General features: G+C 34.3%; 1 protein-coding gene across 1 annotated transcript in view; it reads right to left on the bottom strand.

Moving 5' to 3' along the window:
• LOC121419506 overlaps window positions 1-22170 on the bottom strand; it is a 50995-nt gene that overhangs the window by 15961 nt on the left and 12864 nt on the right. Inside the window, exons 12-16 of the mRNA XM_041613959.1 lie at window positions 21333-21392; window positions 19395-19454; window positions 18100-18159; window positions 9623-9922; window positions 8346-8406 (exon numbers count right to left, since the gene is read on the bottom strand). Of these exons, the coding sequence (XP_041469893.1) occupies window positions 8346-8406; window positions 9623-9922; window positions 18100-18159; window positions 19395-19454; window positions 21333-21392 (541 nt within the window). The remainder of the gene's footprint in view (window positions 1-8345; window positions 8407-9622; window positions 9923-18099; window positions 18160-19394; window positions 19455-21332; window positions 21393-22170) is intronic.

The following is a 22170-nucleotide window of genomic DNA, read 5'->3' on the forward strand; positions in this document are numbered from 1 at the left end:
TATTAAAGTTTCATGTCACATGACTAAGGTCAAAGGTCATGTAGGGTCAATGAACTTAGACCATGTTGGAGGAATCAACATCGAAATCTTAACCTGAGGTTAAGTTTTTGAAATGTCATCATAACTTAGAAAATATATGAACCTAGTTCATGAAATTTACACGTATAGTTAATCAAGTATCACTGAACATCCTGCATGAGTTTCACGTCACATGACCAAGGTCAAAGGTCATTTAGGGTCAATAAACTTTGGCCGAATTGGGGGTATCTGTTGAATTCCCATCATAACTTTAAAAGTTTATGGATCTGATTCATGAAACTTGGACATAATAGTAATCAAGCATCACTGAATATTTTGGGCAAGTTTCAGGTCTAATGATTAAGGTCAAAGGTCATTTAGGGTCAATGAACTTTGGCCGAATCGGGGGTATCTGTTGAATTACCATCATAACTTTGAAAGTTTATTAGTCTAGTCCAATAAACCTGGACATATGAGTAATCAAATATCACTGAACATCCTGTGCGCGTTTCAGGTCACATGACCAAGGTCTAAGGTCAATGAACTTTGGCCGAATTGGGTGTATCTGTTGAATTACCATCAAAACTTTGAAAGTTTATGGATCTGATTCATGAAACTTGGACATAATAGTAATCAAGCATCACTGAATATTTTGGGCAAGTTTCAGGTCTAATGATTAAGGTCAAAGGTCATTTAGGGTCAATGAACTTTGGCCGAATCGGGGGTATCTGTTGAATTACCATCATATCTCTGTAAGTTTATTGGTCTCGTTCATAAAAAGTGGACATAAGAGTAACCATGTATCACTGAACATCTTGTGCGAGTTAGAGTAGTATTCAAAGTCAGCACTGCTGCTGTATTGAACCGCGTGATGCAGGTGAGACGGCCAGAGGCATTCCACTTGTTGATGATTAGTTGCGATGATAAGATCAATAATTTAATTTTACAAAATGGCGCCTAGATTACTTCATCATGATTTGATAACCTTGAAAAGTTTCGTTTCGCGATTCCATAATAATGTCCATACATGACATGAAAATAAAGATTTTGAGATAAAGTGGGAACAAAATTTGGCAATAAAATAAATAAAGTAAAATCTGACGAGTATAATAGGTGATCTGTCATTTTCATGACAGACCACCTAATTAAATGATCTGTTCATTGATATTAATTACACGTTGACGTTTACTAAAACCGATGTGGAAATATCGATCAAAGTCAAAAGAAACCGCTGAGAAACTCACTCATCACCAACGAAAAAAGGACAGTGACTTTCAATATTGTGTCATTTTGTAACTTTGGAATTTTGACATTGCCCCACATTTCAAGGCACTGCACCTCCAAGTCAACGGAAATCATACCATGGAGGGTATCATTTTAAAGAAAATTAAATGCCCTGTTCATTGATATTATAATAAATTTATATTTACTAATACCGAGGAGGGATTATCGGTCAAAATCAGATATATATATATATATATATATATATATAAGGAGAAAAGCGATTTACTAAAGTTATTAATATGTTATATGAATTTTTGCGTCCACTACGTTGGAGGGACGCTAAAGAAAAAGGGTAAAGTTTAGTGGGGTTTTTAAAGTACATGTATACTGATTGGTAGATTGCTATAAAATTTTGTCAGGAAAATGAAAAGTCTTTTCTTTACATCAAACCTACCGGCATTTTGTAACGGATCATGGAATTTTTCCTTCTCTTTTCTGGGAATTTGTATTTAGACAAATTAAAAATATATCGACGAAGCGATTTTATCGCTTATTTTGAAATACCAATAGCCCCAAAACTTCCAAGGTTTTTACTCGTTTTAATGAACTTTACAACATCTACAGTCAAAAGACTTTCAAGCTGTTCACTCTTCGAACCACACACTATACAATTTTGAATACCTTAATACCTACAAATGAATGATCATAAAAATAGGAAGAAATACAATGCATTACGGATCGTTTGCATTTTACATGCCCTAAAATAACATCATTTTAGAACGTGTTGTGTATGAGAGTGACTGATTTTAATCCTAATCACTTTCATTCATGTGGAGCTATCTAATCTGGATGATTGGTGTCATTAAGTCCATGGTCAATCCAACCCACCATTTAATTTTCTAGTTTTACTTTGTAACCAATTAATTTTATGTTATAGGTACCAAGAGACTCTCCCTTGTTTGACACAATTTAAATATAATCTTTCATCTTATAAAGTTACTGATGATTTTTTTTGCAAAAAAGAAAGAAAATTAAACTCAATAAACACAATGTAAAATGAAAAAACATAAATAAAATTTTCCATTGCATGAATTGTAACCACTGTGGATTTGACTTTTTTTGTTTTTATTTGGAATCGCCATTTAGTGAGTTTGTTTTATATTCTGTTCATGTAGCGGTAGTGTTTTTATACCGTACGTTCGGGCATGTAATAAATGAAAGTGTCATACTTATTTCAGTTGCGGTAAACCCCGGCCGTGCCGCCAGAGCGACGGGTATTACCCCTCAATATGGCACCTCTTGACGGCAGGGCTAGTGTACAAGTTAAATCATTCTGAGTAAAGAACGATCTATTATGATTTTTAATGTAATCACACAGTTGTTTATCAATGTCCAGTTGAATTTAGGTGCAACAAATGATTTGTATATTTTGATTGCGTTTGTGACGAATGAAGACCGCAAAGATAAAAAAATAGAAACATATATCTGACTCGCGTGAATCGTTGTGAGGTTGTGTACATTCTACTAATTTGACAGGTTTTATAGGTCTACATAAAGGTTAAAACATTTATGGAAAACCGGGTTTAAATAAGACTTTAAAGCAGAAACGAACCAATAGCGCCATCTCAAGACCTCAACTACCCATCCTGGGGACATGTCCCGACCGCGTCTTTTTTCCCTACCGTTATTGCGTAAAATTGCAGAACTTCACTCAGGAAGCGACTAGTGCGAGAGGCTATACGCAATATAGAGAATATGATTACGCAGTACACCCGCACTACGCATGCGCATGGACCGTCGATCGCGTCGGCTTGCAATGCATGTGCTATGGGCTAGCTGCGTACACATAATGCAAGCTAGATTTGAAGAAAAATAACAATATAAAAAGTCACTCATACTTTGTGGTAGAGAATTATGAGAGGTTTATATAGTTTTGGATGGAATTGTTCATGTATTGAAGTGCAGCTGACACCGCGATAGTTGGTTGATGGACGCCCGAAGCTTCGGGCGAAAAGCAGTTATTAAGCCTAATAAGCCCAAGGGCAATCATAGGGGGGCACAATGTGCCCCCCCCCCTACCATAAATCTGTTCGCCACTCGTAGAGTTTTCGTCCGATTCCCACCAAATTTGGTGACTTTTCCTAAAATCTTATTGCGGATAATATCCGAACATAATTTTACGCAATAACGGTAGGGAAAAAAAGACGCGTCCCGACCCATAATGTTAGCGTAGTCTAGCAATAAAGACCCACTTGAATTGATAACGTGCTATTTAATTACTAAAAACAATTTTACCGCAATAATTCATTTACTAAGTAGCAAAAACAGTTACTGTTCCTCTCAAAACAGTTTTAGTTTCTCTATACAAATACAATTATATGTCAATATATTCTCTGTAGTAATAGTAGACATCTGAACGCGTATATTTTAAGACTATGCATTTATAACACCCAATTAGTAAGGGACCACACACAGTTAACTACCCCATTTAAAGCCTGATCGATATTTCGAAAGATAACGGAAAACAGATTAATAAAAAAGCAAGTCGGGCGACGTAAATCTGGTAATAAATCTGCCTTCTTTTCCACGAGGAGAAACTAAGTTGTAATAGAATGAACAACCGAAAAAAGAATATACATTTAGTACAGAATACATATCCACACGTGAATATTCTATGTATATTTATATATAAATATTTAGACAAAGACATCTTCAAAATAATACGTCAAAGAGCGAAAGCTCGACGTGCAATCATAGCAGTTGATATCAACGTAATGGTCTCAAACTACACACCAGTCACATTCGACAGCTACAGTTCAACTTTGCCAGTGCGGTAGGCCTATGATATGAAAGTTAACTTGCGCAAGGGTCTATCAATATCATTTCATTCAAAGTCCCTCCGATTCGATTTTTATCTGATCGATAGTTCATTATGAAAATATGATATCTTTACCTTATTCAATGCCCTTCTCTAAAGCATTCAGGAAAATAACTTATACGAAACGGCGACTGAGAACGTATTCGGGGCCAGTGGTTCCCAAGGTGGAATAACGAATGCGGTAGAATTTAATTGCAGGGACTACAAACATGACGAAATGTGTTTATGAGTCAGGAGGAGGGCGGGGTAGTACTCAAGTATATACTTAGTTACATATTGTAATGTTTATAGTTATTTATTAAGTCCATAGTTCTGTTTGAAATTGTCTTGTATGAAGTACAAGTTAGCGCATGGTCATGTAATTATTCATTGATAATACGTCCTTGTAAAAATATTATCCCCGCATTTTCAATACCATTTTCATATGGATTTGTGCATGCATGGCTGACTACAAAACAAGAAGGGATAGAGCAGCATCTTTTTCAAAAATTTTCCCTAAGAAATAAAACTTGCTACACTTATCTACACGAAACGGATCTCTTTTACATTAGGGGCTCCAAAACGCTTTTTTTTTAAATAGAGTCAAAATGGGGAAACGAGTGAGGTCAATGCGAAACGCCCCGAAGGGGTAAGCTTTAAAGGGGAAGTTCTCACTGACAAAATATTCTTGTCAGAATATCATAAAAAATAATTATTATAATTTCCAACAGAACTATGGACTTAATAAATAACTATAAACATTACAATATGTAACTAAGTATATACTTGAGTACTACCCCACCCTCCTCCTGAGTCATAAACACATTTCGTCATGTGATCTTGCAACCGCGAATAACGCCATTATGACGTCGTATATTTGCGTCATTATGACGGCTCCAAGCGTGACTACGACATCTAAATGACGTCTTCGCAACGTGTTTACGTTTTCCTGACCAGTATCAAGGGTGAGATTGACTTCGTTAATTGACGTGGTTATGACGTCTTTGAGAGTCGACTACGACGTCTTTATGATGTTCCACAATGGCCAGAATTCGTTGAAAGTGCGCCAAAATTATATTCCGTGTTTTGTTTTACTTTAACATGTTGATCATGGGTAATTTAGGGCGTAGAATCGACTGAACATAATTTAAAGCCGATATGACGTCACTACTATAAGAAAGGTTTTGGGGTGAAATTATTCTGTTATAACTGCTATCTCTAGATGAGGGGCAGGTAGCTCTTATATGCGTTTTCAACCATGATTTTGTTTGCATTATGCCCGGAATTCATTTCATTTTCAATGAATAAAGGGGGGGGGGAATCGTCCTCGCCATTCAAAAAATGAACGGCAATGTTCACCGCACACGATGACTGCACGGTATAAAAATGACAGTTTTTGAACAGGTTTTGGGGGTGTTGTGTCAAGTAAAATCGGCTCTACCATGAAAACGGGCAAAAACGGGCAGCTAAATTTTGCATCGGCTTAAAGCTTAGACATCTGGCAAAATGATGATCATCATCATTTTGCATCATGGTAGAATTTAAACGGAAGTCTACGGAAATCCAAACGTTTCTAATGTAAATGCCAAAAACATGGATTATCAGCCTATTTCGAAGAATTATTCTATAAACATCGTGAAAATTAATGTGTCTGATCTACTTTGAACCATTTCACACACAAAAAAAAGAATATATCAGGATTATGTTGGTGCCATTTCAGATTCCTATATGAAAAAAAACCCTCTTGTGAAAAGGTTTGTTTTTCAACTAAGTTGTCATATATGCGGCATTTCGCAAAAATTCACATTTTACGATTTGAGGTTGGAAATCAACTACCTTTATGCAAATTCCAGAATGAAATATTTTGCTGAAGTATTCTTTAAAGTGTTGTCGTTCAGCTGAGCATGACGAAAAATTAAAAATCTGAAATTGCCCAAAATGACTTTTGGCGCACTTTTGTTTCGCCCAAGCCCACTGTGCGTCCGTGCAACGTATGTTGCGATTTTATAAGCGAATCGTGCTTATATTGTAACTCGCCGCGTAAGTTCGCGTAAAAGTGTTCTTTTGCAAATATAATGTACGAGCGCACAGTAAATGGGGGAGTTTATGCGAGAAAATCACTTTAGTACAAAATATTCACGCACAAACACTTGTATGTTTCCTTGTCCAACTACTTAAGTTTTTCTTTTGGGGTTTGGGGTTGTATTCTGTTCTAGAAAAACACATCTTTCTCATCACAAAATAAAAGAGAATAACCTGGGAAACAAGAAACTTCAGCATATTTTTTTTTCATTTAGAGTTGGTCATAGGCAATCGTGTACGTGTGCATGAGTGGATCCTATGTGTGCATCCGGTGCGTTGGTACCAAACAACACAGAGGCAGTGCGCGCACACACTGGACACATTTTCAATGAGCTAGGGAGCGGGTTACACTATAGCAGGAGTTAAGTTAAAGACCGTAACAAACGTATTACTGACCGGTTTTAGATGTCATATTGATGTTATTATGGCGTCTATAAAAGTAAACTACGACGTTTTAGTGACAACCTTGCAACATATTCCTTACAAGTTTCAGACGCCATATTGATGTAATTATGACGTCCTTATAAGTCAACTACGACGTCTGAATGACGACTTTGCAACATATTGCTGACTAGTAAGAGACTTCATATTGACGATGCATATTGAAATGAATATGACGTCTTTTGGAGTCAACTATGATATCTTAACATATTCTGACGTGATGACATAAACATTGACATTAAATTTTACATGCAATGTACATACACACACCACTGCAAAGACCTTTTCATTGATGATTATCTATTGTTGTATAAAATCCCATACTGTATTGTTTAATAAAGAACAAGATATACATATATAACCTACATGGATAGACGATTATTGCAAATCGAAGTTGGAATTCTTTTGAGGTTTTGAATTACATAAAAACGGGACATTCTATTTATTTAATCATGAAAAATATCGGCTTTTGCTCAAAAAATATTATGGGAGTGCGAAACGCGAGCTGAAAATCTTTATATCCCAATCTGAAAAGTGAACATTTTAATTAAAGAGCGAGTTGTGTACCTCAATCTCGCTTGCCTATTTCCGTGTAACATTACACTCTTGTTTTTATTTTCGCATCATAATTATGGGGGGGGGGGGTAAACGATATGTTTGCCCCCCCCAAAAAAAAAAAAATGGTGGGGCGATCGCAATCACTGAAACTTGGTTTACTCCTGACAAGCCATCATCTTTCTTCGACTGACATAAATTATCTTTACATCGGGGTGACCTTGGGGATTAAACTGGAGGGGTGTCGCGTTGTACTGTAGAAATGACATAAATCACGGCTGGTGTACAACATTTGGGTTCCACAACACCTTGAAATTATTTGGGTAAAATTGAGTACATCTTCAACTATTCATCTACCGAAGAATATTCATCCTTGTGATTTCTATGCTCCGACTCATCATCACCATCATATCATTCATATTTCTTCTCATTAATGATATTACACGATTTTTTATATTATTATTACAGCATGATTATAAGAATTCTACATAAAAAGCATATCCAGCATCATCCATTCAATCTTAATCACTGATTTCAATCACAAATTTTATCACTATATTTCATCGTTATAAACTATTATACAAATAGTGAAGGTTTATGAGTGCAACTAACAGAATACTTCATGAGGTGAAAGAAGAAATCCATTCATCGAGCCGTGGCCGGTTTGAATGGATCATTATTTCATCTTTCACCGAATGAAATATTTTGTCCATTGCATGAATGAAAAAAAAATCATTATTTGGTTTATATGACACCTAAAAAATTGGGTTTTTTCATATGAAATTTATGAATTTCGATGCAAGGCATGTTCATGCAGAGCGAGTTTGCTCTATTGATTGTTACGTCATTACACCATGCACACTGCGGGTTCCTGCCGCTCCAGCTGCAGATCTATGCTGCAGCTGCAGTCTCGGTGCGCGCGTGCAATGGACAAAATCGTATAAATCCAACATTGCACGATGAAGGGATCCAAAATTGCACGGTTGATGACGTCATTGCAAAATGGGCTGAATGAACGATATCAATCAACTAATCAAATCACAAGGATCTATCTAGGCACGTTAAAGATGTCATATAATACCCCTTATTAAATTCATTTCAATCGAATAGCTGAAAACGGAGGAAAATGCACATGAAATCACATGATTCCATAATATAATATACTTACTTCTTATTAATGCTAGTTGCACCCAGTGTTGGTGGTGGGATTGACGCCTGAGGGGTTGACCCTATGGAAAATAATTGAAATCAATTGATTCCATTGAAGTTACCATGCTACAACTCCTTTAAACAGAACCATTGCAACCCTACATGTTTTACCATGATACAATATTATCAATTATGCAATTACTTCTAATGCCAGATGTATACTAACTTTTATAAATCATGTCAGTGACAAAGAATGTCCTCTTTAAATTTACAGCGATCGCATAGCATAAAAAATATGTTTGAATATGTCCCATTTTTTCCGGAAGGGATCAATAGTCATTCATTTTTCAAAAGCGGAAAATAAATGTTTAATGAATCGGTATATGTACCAAGACTAACCTAATGTAGACCAGTGGCAGAGAATTTCAGAAATGATATTTAGAATGTCAGTGACTGCTACTACTGCTCCTACAACAACAACAACAACTAATACTGCTGCTACAGTGGTACTACTACTACTACTCGTACTACTACCACTATTATTATTAATATTAAGTTATGGAATCGATATCAATAACAATCATGCTGAACACACGCATTCACATAAAAAGGGGAAACGATGGAGGGTCGAAAAAATCTTGCAATCCAATGCAAGCAAATTTCGTCAAAACAATCAAATTTAATTTTAGGTTAACATTCAGTTACTGGTCTTAAAAAAAAGTTTAATATAATTTGCTATACAGTATAGTTCACTTTTAAACTGTCAGTAAAAGAAATGAAAATGTGTGCCAAACATGAAGAGTTTGATTGGAAAACGGGTTAGTTCAATTTTGGACCATTCCAAGAAAAAATTATGTTTTTATTGTCCCGTATTGCAATATTCTTGTGCGAAACTAAGTTTTTATGATACCCTACCATGAGAATATAAAATTGGGCATCAAAAGAAATCTACCGATCTTCATATTTTCAAAAATATTTTTCTCCTTAAAAAATTTGTGTAGACCTTACCCCTTTTGCAACCAAACTGAAATGGACCTAACCCATTTTGAAAAACAAGTGATTTCCCTTTGCTATTTCAGTTCTCTTTTCAATGGGAATCTCAACTTTTCTTCGATATCATCATCTTATACATTGAGACCAACGATTCAAATTTGATGAAAAATGGACCTAACCCTTTTTGCAAGTGAGCTCTTCATATATTCTTGCATCACTGCATAATCATTGGTATGCAAGATCGATAGCAATAATGATAAAGATGGTGATGATGATAACAATATTAGCAAAGTTCATGCTGACCAGCTTCAGGTGTGCTTAGATGTTGATCCGCCAGGGAGGCGAATTTAGCTACTAGTAGAGCGAGTCTCAGATTCACTCTTTCCGTGGAAACCGTCTGCCTTTTTCGCCAAGTCCTTAGCATGTCCAATGTACCCATGTAGTCACCACCCTGTCTGTTCGCTTCAGTGTATCGAACGATATCTGCTGGTTCGAATCCCAAGGCTTTTCCGAGATCATCGATCTCGGAAGTTTTAGGCAAAGCCTTAGCGATTTCTTTTAAAATATCGTCGAAGTCCAGATCGTTCTTAAGGCTCATTTTAGCTATGAACATGAAACAAAACATAAAATGGCAGATAATAAGTGTCATGATATTTGATGGTTGTACAATATGGAACAGCACAAAAATTGCGACATTATATTTTGAGGGGGAAGGGGATTTTAAGATGACGTCATATATGTATTTTTACTTAAAACATTATGGACCTTCCATTCCTCTCTTATTTATGCTCTTCCTCTAGTCTTTCCTCCACTCTGTTCTGTTTCTACATGTCCTAATTGTTTGTACATGTATTACAGGACAATTATAAAGGGATTATTGATCCAAAATGGAGCTAAATCCACAATGAGCGTTTTCTGTGAATAAAGGATTTTTTTTTCATTCCTCACTATCCCTTTCCATTTTTTGAGAAATTATATATATATATATATATATATATATATATATATATATATATATAAATACTTGGTAAATGCTATCCTCGTAATTAAGAGTGCTCGATGTCTGTGATGAGGCAGAGCATGGAAAAAAAATTATTTTGTTAAAATTCTATTCTATTTGATTTGATTTTATTTTATTTTAAATATATATATATATATATATATATATATATATACATTTATATTTATTTTCATGGATAAAGGCCCTTATAGCTCCATATGGCTCCTGTGGAATAAAAACTGAGTAGAAAGTCAAGTTTAGCACATTAATTTAATTTTGACATTCCGAAATTCTACGTACAGAGAGTATAGGCCTAGTTTATATATTTTCTGATGTTTACCCATTGACAATTTTAAATAAATACAAAATGAGACAACAGTCAAGAAAAAAAAATTACATGTAGGCCCGACATTCATAGCCATGTCACTTAAAACTTAAGAATGTAATGGATTAGCTCTTTTATAATAAACATGTTTCGGATCTATAGCCCCTTGGGAATAATTTGGTAACTAGAGAGAAAGCAAGCCAAGAAAAAATAAATACCAATGAGTATTATCTGGAATCAATGAGCTCTTAGTCTAAAACAAACCGAAAACAAATACTGGAAATTCAGAGAGAGTATCTCTAGATAAATTATGGATGAACGAATTCATCAACGTCTGATTAAAGAGAGAGAGAGAGAGGGAGAGAGAGAAAACGAAAAAAAAGAGATCAAAAAGTTAGTAAGTCACAGGAATGACAATGTAAACCTGTGTAAATGTATATATTAAACATACGATAGTGGTATCAGACAACAATTGTTGTATCAGACAACAATTGATCTGTTTGAGCGGGGTGCTTGTGCAATGATGTAAAATGTTTATTAGTGCACGGTAATAGAGACTTTTAGGAGCAGTGAACGAGAATGACGTAGCAGCCGTCTAGTCGTTCGAGTCAACGTCGTAGTCTGCTCTTGTTCACAATAGATGCGACTACTTTAGATTTCACTCGACTTTTACGTGTACGTACGTCCATGTGAAGCAGCGCGATAACCACTGGAAGATATGGCGTACCATCGCCTGGCGACCCGGTCGGGTGATACGAAGGTGCAACTTGTGCGCACTTGCCCTTTCACTTGCTTTGATTCATTTTTACTCGAGTTAGGATATACATGTATATCGATATATATTTTAGAGATCAGAAAGCAATTTCAAACATGATAAATGCATCGGCCATCGTACAACTTACATGTACCATAATTTTGTAAAAAGTCACTGAAAACTGTGTTTTAAAAGGGAAAGGTTGATCTTCATGCAGGGCTTGAACGATTAAAATGACGTCACTCACGTGCCCGTCGACTATGATTTTGGAGAACCGCAAATTGGATGTGGCGAGGTTCTCGATTCTGATAGTGGACGTGTGTGAGGACCTGAGGCATATGGAACACCAAAAAAAATGACGTCATCTCGTATCAGTCGTTTATGTCGACTTGCAATTCTTAAAGTGCTCATTATTGGCGAAATATTAGGCCGTCTCTATGTTTCGATTTTAACCTACAGTTAGAAATTCAGAGATTACTTGCCTGCTTTTAGATTCTTTTCCTTTTTGACGATAGACAATTATGATATATTTCGGCTGGAGAGGTGATCTCCTATTGCCAGTGATCCACCAATAATCCACATTGAATGCAATATCGATTCGATGGACTGTAATGAACTACATGTATATCCAAGCCTTTATTCAGTAAGTTTTTCCTCACTCAATATTTACTCGATATGTTTGAAAAAAAACCACTTTCTTATCCATGTCATAATCTACATTTCGCATATCTATAGCCAGCTGGAGTCATGATAGCCATGGTACAGGTAAAGTCCCGCCGCGAGTTCAGGCAGGCATAATATGCTATGAAGACCAGCCGTACATGCATGAGAGCGGGATTTCAATAATTTGGAATGGCATGTCGAAATAGCATGAAAGAATTTAGCACACGAAAAGCAGATCTATAGGGCCTGGAACACGAAGCTTAGCATTGATTGTAGAACAGTTTCCACGTTTCATTCTGTTGACTATGATGTACAATCAATTTTGAAAACCGAGTCTATGATTAATCGTGAACTTTTGTGTTACCGGACCGTAATCTCGCGTTCCAGAGGTTTGCGAAAACTCCGTGATCCCGACCTTTCGTTGAAGAACGCGAACGCTTATTTACGACGGTAGTTGATGTTGGAAGAGACCTTTGGGCCCGTCGTCATGGTCGTAAAACTCTGCCCTGCAATTCAAATTGTTTTGCATCTGCAACAGAAACATTCAATCTGCGTTTCGTGTGCAAAATTCTGGTTGCTAGTATGGTAACAACGATATATTCGATTTATGACGACTTTCCAGAGCCACATTTAGTTCCCTCCCAGAGCTGGAGAGGACGCCCGGCGGGCCCACTTCCATTGATAAGAGGATACCAGGCGCGACCACGCGTAAAAGGGAACAGAGTGGGCAAGTACGTTACGTATAGGCCTACATGTATCTAACGTTAAAAGGGTGTTTGAAGCGGTGTTTGAAATACTTAAAAGGGATATATTTCCAATACTTGTAGGGCTCCACGAGCATGACGAGCGAAATACTTGTTAAGAGATGCATTTTCATAATCTGAAAGAGCGTTACTTCCCTTGTTTAGGGTGCTTTTCGAAACCCCATGGTCTTGGTTGGTATCCTCTCATCAATGGAAGTGGTCCCCCCGGGAATTTGAATCTAATCCCTCATTTCTGAGGAAAGTAAAACATAATACCCATTGCATTATGCGCAAGAGGCATATCGTTTGTGTAGGAGGAGCAGGCAAAAGAAAAAAAAAACTCCGCAAATTCGGATATTGTTCAGACGTATTATGGCCTATTGCATAATTATGCTGTGTACATATCAACGCATGCGAAATGGTTTCGGCTGGAGAGGTGATCTGATCCATGGAATCAATTGCCATTGATCCACCAATTATCTACTTTAAATGCAATATCGATTCGATGGACTGTAAAAATCTATATCTAAGCCTTGATTTAGTAAGTTTTTCCTCACTCAATTTCTACTCGATTTGTAACTTTACGCAAAAAATCAGATCGAGAAAGGACCTTTTTTGGACAGAATAGGCATCCCATCTCTATGGTTTAGTCATTAAAAATGAATATGACCAATTATCACAGCAATGTAACCAAAACATGCGGACGCGAAGCGAGAGCTGAAAATTTGTGATAGTCAGTCAAGGAAAAGGGTTATACTGGAACTGTTTTATATTTAGACCTGAACACGGGGCAATCGTTTAAAGCAGTCGCAGTCATGAAAAAAGAAAGCATGTATCACTACACAAAATATTTAAGGCTTAAAATGCGAGGAATATGGTCTATATTGATTTGAAAACGGGATGCTTGATTATTATTTAATCCACTCTAACATGATTATTTATCTCATTTAACATGAGTGACGAATACACATGCCCTGCCAGGGTTCGAGATTTGTTTATATTTTTGTAATAAACAATCGGATTTATTTGATTTAAATCGGTTTTTGTATCTAAATCGGATTTTTCTTTTTAACCCCCCATAATAAAACAAAGCGCAAACACCAATAATCATAAGAAAAAATCGTACATGTATATTCCTCTACTAAAATTGTTCTATTTATCTCATAACTAAAAATTCACTAAAATATAATTTATAGAAAATATGTAGGTCAAGAAGATAGCGACATCTTCTGCTGTGTCTGCATCCCAAGGTGTAGAGAGCTCCTACTGACTGGCTCGGTCCAAGTTGAGAAGTTGTCTTGCTACAGCTCCTTTTTGCTACAAAGTTGGTATTCTTATTATAAGCTCTTAACAAGGATAAGGATACATTCTTTTGAAAGAAGACTGAGGACTCACATTCTCCAAAAATAAAATTGGTTGGTTTTTAAAAGGACTGAAGATCATATGTTTATAGAGAAAATTGCATTTTGTTGTTTGTATTTAAACCTTCATTTTCTTGACTGTTTCAAAGTATTGGCCTGCAAAGATGTGACCAATTGGGACAGAGTTGCAAGCTTGACTTGAATGATTTCTTTTACAATAAACCTTGATATTATTATTTTTTTACATGTTATTGTTAGCGGTCGTGCTAAATAGGAAAACGGATTTTATAGCTCTGACATTACTACATTTCTACATTTAAAGAAAGCACTTAAATAATGTGTTTGCTACTATTAGTCAGCAAGAGCGTGCCAACATTTTTTGTAAAAGTTACTGTACAATGCTATTACACAAGAAAATTGTAAATGTACCAATTATTTTCCTGTGGTATACAAAATATCTCATATCAGTTAGTCCATATTATGTTTATAATTTCTTTATCTCTGATATAAAAAGTTTTCAAACCGTAACTAATTCGATACTTGATTTTAAAACAGGAATCACTTAAGCATTTGTTCAAGTTAAAGGTCATTTTCTTGATTTTTTTCACCAATATAAAAAACAAACAATATGCAATACGACAAGGGATGCAAAATTATTGTTTGAACTAGAGGGCAAATTGATGCTCGAACTAGGAGGGGGGGGGGGGGGCGGGCGCCAAATTGATGTTTGAAGTACGGGGCGCAAAATTGATATTAAAAATTTATTGCTCAAAATCCTCACATACTGGATTATTCTCAATTTACAACAGCCACAGACTTTTATGGACAATTACAGTGATAACAAAGTTACAAATTCCTTTTTTATTTATTTATTTTTAATAAAAGTCTAATATGAAAATGATGCCACTTGAAATTAGACGATGGGGGAATGGACTTTTGAATAACGAAAGTCCACGCCTCCCATTCTTTTTTTTTAATATTTCGGTGATTGTTTTACTTAATTGAACTAAGTTGTTGTATATTAATTTACTTGTGTAAAATGGATGCAAAGAAAAAAAAATAGATTTTACTTAACCCTATCTAGGCCGGGGTATTTTGGGAGTTCATATGGCCGGGGGGGGGGCCTCCCAGGCCCCCCCCTAAGATCTCGGCCGTCGACCGCGCGATCGCGCCGAAAATTGGCACGCGAGTTGCCTGGGACATAAACTACAAGATCGTATAGTAATTTTATTTCATGCGAATTGCTATTACATGATTATGCTAATTTATGCGTAATTAGTATGCGAAATCATACTTTTTCCCTCTAACTCCCTAAATAAAGCTCCAAATGTACTAATTCTTGGTATAGAAACTCTTTGTGCTGTTCTCAGCAAGTGTACATGAAAAAAATTGCGATATCAAATCATTTTCTTATGTATTATATTGTTTTTTGCAATTTCTTATGTATTTCTTTGTTTTTTGACCTTTTGTTTTTCATTGTTTTTTCAATGAAATTTGTTGGGGACACTTCTGTGATCATAAAAAGTATAAAATAATTACATTTAGACCAGCAAAACTAAAAATAATCATGCATTTATGAGTTTTGGTTGAAAACACAATTTGCTTGACTTTGTACACGAAATCACGTTTTTGAGCAATTTTTGGTCTGACATGCACTTACATAATGTTGCGTAATTTCGGAATCACGTACCTGGGTGACGCAAAATTGATCTCAAAAGTTGCGCAAGACTTGAAAGTAAAAAGTCAGCTAGCGGCGCGGTCAAAAAATTTTGCGCGGCGAAAATATCGCACAATTTGTTGAGGGGGGGGGGCTCCGAGGCCCCCCCCGGCCTAGATAGGGTTAAAACTGCCAATCTTATATATCTTTGAACCTGTTGAACCTATTTGTCAAAATGAGTTAGATCCATTTTTCACAAATTGTATTGTTCCTGTCTCTAAACCTCTAAACTTTCAGTCACTCTGATGATACCAAAGACAATTTGAAATTCAAATGAAAAGGTGAATGAAAGTGGCAAAGAAAATCACCTTTTTAATCGACAAAGATTGAATTCATTTCAGTTTACTTGCAAAACGGGTTAGTTCCACAGTGATGATTGTTGAAAAAGATATAGAAAAAAAAGAAGACAAGTATATTTATTTTATACCCAATTTTATGTTCTTCACATGATAGGGTAGTACGTAATGACAATTTAGCTTTTTTTTAAGACCATTGCAGTAAGTGAGAATACAAAAAAAAAAATGTTTTTTCTCGAAATGGAAAAAAGTGGAACTAACCCCTTTTGCAACTCAACTCTTTAAATAAAAATAAAGGACAAGTCTTGCAAAAACACCTTGATTTGCTTGAAAAAAGGGAAAATCAATGGTTAAAACTAGAAACGTCATGAAGATCGGAAGTAAACTAGAAAGAAAATGATAATAACAAAATCTAGTTAAATTCCACCAAACTATTGACAATCGTAACCTGGTCACCACACAAATTAAGGATCCGATTACTGCATCCACTTTATATTTTTTTAAGAAATATTTTGTTAAACTATCATTCTTATTGTATAAGGTGTAATTATTTGATTCATACGTTCTAGTTACAATTTGGTTACTGATGAAATGCTTGAAACGCCAAATTTCCTTACCCTTATTATGTTTGCTGTCACTCTCAGGGTCATTGCTCACTGGAGCTTCTTGCTCTTCATCTACCAATGAAAGACAACATTCAAAGTTATAATAATAATACTAATAATAAATATGTATATATATACATACATATATATATATATATACATATATATATGAGAAACGAAGCTCACTTACAAAAGGGGTTAGTTCCATTTTTCATCAAATTTGATTTTCATGTCTCAATGTATAGATTTTTAATAGCTCTATAAGATGATACCAAAAAATTGAAATTTCTATTAAAAAGATAACTAAAATGACGAAGAAAATTCCCTTTTGTTAAAGGGGTTAGGTCCATTTCAATTTAGTTGCAAAAGGGGATACGTTCACACATAATTTTTTTTTGGAAAAGAATATCTTAAAAATATGAAGACAGGTAGATTTCTCTAACACCCAATTTTATGTTATCATAGTAGGGTATCATGCAAATTCAGTTTCGCATGAGAATATTGCTATATGGGAGAATTGAGGAAAACAATTTTCATGGAGTGGACCCCTTTTGCAACCAAACTCTTCTGTTGAACCTATTTGTCAAAATGAGTTAGATCCATTTTTCATAAATTGTATTGTTCCTGTCTCTAAACCTCTAAACTTTCAGTCACCCTGATGATACCAAAGACAATTTGAAATTCAAATGAAAAGGTGAATGAAAGTGGCAAAGAAAATCACCTTTTTAATCGACAAAGATTGAATTCATTTCAGTTTACTTGCAAAACGGGTTAGTTCCACAGTGATGATTGTTGAAAAAGATATAGAAAAAAAAGAAAACAAGTATATTTATTTTATACCCAATTTTATGTTCTTCACATGATAGGGTAGTACATAATGACAATTTAGCTTTTTTTAAGACCATTGCAGTAAGTGAGAATACAAAAAAAAATGTTTTTTCTCGAAATGGAAAAAAGTGGAACTAACCCCTTTTGCAACTCAACTCTTCAAATAAAAATAAAGGACAAGTCTTGCAAAAACACCTTGATTTGCATGAAAAAAGGGAAAATCAATGGTTAAAACTAGAAACGTCATGAATATCGGAACTAGAAAGAAAATGATAATAACAAAATCTAGTTAAATTCCACCAAACTATTGACAATCGTAACCTGGTCACCACACAAATTAAGGATCCGATTACTGCATCCACTTTATATTTTTTAAAGAAATTTTTGTTAAACTATCATTCTTATGTATAAGGTGTAATTATTTGTTTCATACGTTCTAGTTACAATTTGTTTACTGATAAAGTGCTTGAAACGCCAAATTTCCTTACCCTTATTATGTTTGCTGTCACTCTCAGGGTCATTGCTCACTGGAGCTTCTTGCTCTTCATCTACCAATGAAAGACAACATTCAAAGTTATAATAATAATAATAATACTAATAATATATATATATATATATATATACATATATATATGAGAAACGAAGCTCACTTACGAAAGGGGTTAGTTCCATTTTTCATCAAATTTGATTTTCATGTCTCAATGTATAGATTTTTAATAGCTCTATAAGATGATACCAAAAAGTTGAAATTTCTATTAAAAAGATAACTTAAATGACAAAGAAAATTCCCTTTTGTTAAAGGGGTTAGGTCCATTTCAATTTAGTTGCAAAAGGGGATACGTTCACACATAATTTTTTTTTGGAAAAGAATATCTTACAAATATGAAGACAGGTAGATTTCTCTAACACCCAATTTTATGTTATCATAGTAGGGTATCATGCAAATTCAGTTTCGCATGAGAATATTGCTATATGGGAGAAATGAGGAAAATAATTTTCATGGAGTGGACCCCTTTGCAACCAAACTCTTCTGTTGAACCTATTTGTCAAAATGAGTTAGATCCATTTTTCACAAATTGTATTGTTCCTGTCTCTAAACCTCTAAACTTTCAGTCACCCTGATGATACCAAAGACAATTTGAAATTCAAATGAAAAGGTGAATGAAAGTGGCAAAGAAAATCACCTTTTTAATCGACAAAGATTGAATTCATTTCAGTTTACTTGCAAAACGGGTTAGTTCCACAGTGATGATTGTTGAAAAAGATATAGAAAAAAAAGAAGACAAGTATATTTATTTTATACCCAATTTTATGTTCTTCACATGATAGGGTAGTACATAATGACAATTTAGCTTTTTTTTTAAGACCATTGCAGTAAGTGAGAATACAAAAAAAAAATGTTTTTTCTCGAAATGGAAAAAAGTGGAACTAACCCCTTTTGCAACTCAACTCTTCAAATAAAAATAAAGGACAAGTCTTGCAAAAACACCTTGATTTGCATGAAAAAAGGGAAAATCAATGGTTAAAACTAGAAACGTCATGAATATCGGAACTAGAAAGAAAATGATAATAACAAAATCTAGTTAAATTCCACCAAACTATTGACAATCGTAACCTGGTCACCACACAAATTAAGGATCCGATTACTGCATCCACTTTATATTTTTTAAAGAAATTTTTGTTAAACTATCATTCTTATTGTATAAGGTGTAATTATTTGATTCATACGTTCTAGTTACAATTTGTTTACTGATAAAGTGCTTGAAACGCCAAATTTCCTTACCCTTATTATGTTTGCTGTCACTCTCAGGGTCATTGCTCACTGGAGCTTCTTGCTCTTCATCTACCAATGAAAGACAACATTCAAAGTTATAACAATAATAATAATACTAATAATATATATATATATATATATATATACATATATATATGAGAAACGAAGCTCACTTACGAAAGGGGTTAGTTCCATTTTTCATCAAATTTGATTTTCATGTCTCAATGTATAGATTTTTAATAGCTCTATAAGATGATACCAAAAAGTTGAAATTTCTATTAAAAAGATAACTTAAATGACAAAGAAAATTCCCTTTTGTTAAAGGGGTTAGGTCCATTTCAATTTAGTTGCAAAAGGGGATACGTTCACACATAATTTTTTTTTGGAAAAGAATATCTTACAAATATGAAGACAGGTAGATTTCTCTAACACCCAATTTTATGTTATCATAGTAGGGTATCATGCAAATTCAGTTTCGCATGAGAATATTGCTATATGGGAGAAATGAGGAAAATAATTTTCATGGAGTGGACCCCTTTGCAACCAAACTCTTCTGTTGAACCTATTTGTCAAAATGAGTTAGATCCATTTTTCACAAATTGTATTGTTCCTGTCTCTAAACCTCTAAACTTTCAGTCACCCTGATGATACCAAAGACAATTTGAAATTCAAATGAAAAGGTGAATGAAAGTGGCAAAGAAAATCACCTTTTTAATCGACAAAGATTGAATTCATTTCAGTTTACTTGCAAAACGGGTTAGTTCCACAGTGATGATTGTTGAAAAAGATATAGAAAAAAAAGAAGACAAGTATATTTATTTTATACCCAATTTTATGTTCTTCACATGATAGGGTAGTACATAATGACAATTTAGCTTTTTTTTTAAGACCATTGCAGTAAGTGAGAATACAAAAAAAAAATGTTTTTTCTCGAAATGGAAAAAAGTGGAACTAACCCCTTTTGCAACTCAACTCTTCAAATAAAAATAAAGGACAAGTCTTGCAAAAACACCTTGATTTGCATGAAAAAAGGGAAAATCAATGGTTAAAACTAGAAACGTCATGAATATCGGAAGTAAACTAGAAAGAAAATGGTAATAACAAATTCAGTTTCGCATGAGAATATTGCTATATGGGAGAAATGAGGAAAATAATTTTCATGGAGTGGACCCCTTTTGCAACCAAACTCTTCTGTTGAACCTATTTGTCAAAATGAGTTAGATCCATTTTTCACAAATTGTATTGTTCCTGTCTCTAAACCTCTAAACTTTCAGTCACCCTGATGATACCAAAGACAATTTGAAATTCAAATGAAAAGGTGAATGAAAGTGGCAAAGAAAATAACCTTTTTAATCGACAAAGATTGAATTCATTTCAGTTTACTTGCAAAACGGGTTAGTTCCACAGTGATGATTGTTGAAAAAGATATAGAAAAAAAAGAAGACAAGTATATTTATTTTATACCCAATTTTATGTTCTTCACATGATAGGGTAGTACATAATGACAATTTAGCTTTTTTTTAAGACCATTGCAGTAAGTGAGAATACAAAAAAAAATGTTTTTTCTCGAAATGGAAAAAAGTGGAACTAACCCCTTTTGCAACTTAACTCTTCAAATAAAAATAAAGGACAAGTCTTGCAAAAACACCTTGATTTGCATGAAAAAAGGGAAAATCAATGGTTAAAACTAGAAACGTCATGAAGATCGGAAGTAAACTAGAAAGAAAATGATAATAACAAAATCTAGTTAAATTCCACCAAACTATTGACAATCGTAACCTGGTCACCACACAAATTAAGGATCCGATTACTGCATCCACTTTATATTTTTTAAAGAAATTTTTGTTAAACTATCATTCTTATTGTATAAGGTGTAATTATTTGATTCATACGTTCTAGTTACAATTTGTTTACTGATAAAGTGCTTGAAACGCCAAATTTCCTTACCCTTATTATGTTTGCTGTCACTCTCAGGGTCATTGCTCACTGGAGCTTCTTGCTCTTCATCTACCAATGAAAGACAACATTCAAAGTTATAATAATAATAATAATACTAATAATATATATATATATATATATATACATATATATATGAGAAACGAAGCTCACTTACGAAAGGGGTTAGTTCCATTTTTCATCAAATTTGATTTTCATGTCTCAATGTATAGATTTTTAATAGCTCTATAAGATGATACCAAAAAGTTGAAATTTCTATTAAAAGATAACTTAAATGACAAAGAAAATTCCCTTTTGTTAAAGGGGTTAGGTCCATTTCAATTTAGTTGCAAAAGGGGATACGTTCACACATAATTTTTTTTTGGAAAAGAATATCTTACAAATATGAAGACAGGTAGATTTCTCTAACACCCAATTTTATGTTATCATAGTAGGGTATCATGCAAATTCAGTTTCGCATGAGAATATTGCTATATGGGAGAAATGAGGAAAATAATTTTCATGGAGTGGACCCCTTTTGCAACCAAACTCTTCTGTTGAACCTATTTGTCAAAATGAGTTAGATCCATTTTTCATAAATTGTATTGTTCCTGTCTCTAAACCTCTAAACTTTCAGTCACCCTGATGATACCAAAGACAATTTGAAATTCAAATGAAAAGGTGAATGAAAGTGGCAAAGAAAATCACCTTTTTAATCGACAAAGATTGAATTCATTTCAGTTTACTTGCAAAACGGGTTAGTTCCACATTGATGATTGTTGAAAAAGATATAGAAAAAAAAGAAGACAAGTATATTTATTTTATACCCAATTTTATGTTCTTCACATGA

This window comes from Lytechinus variegatus, chromosome 8, assembly GCF_018143015.1.
Source record: "Lytechinus variegatus isolate NC3 chromosome 8, Lvar_3.0, whole genome shotgun sequence".
In the NCBI taxonomy this organism is placed as follows: Eukaryota; Metazoa; Echinodermata; class Echinoidea; order Temnopleuroida; family Toxopneustidae; genus Lytechinus; species Lytechinus variegatus.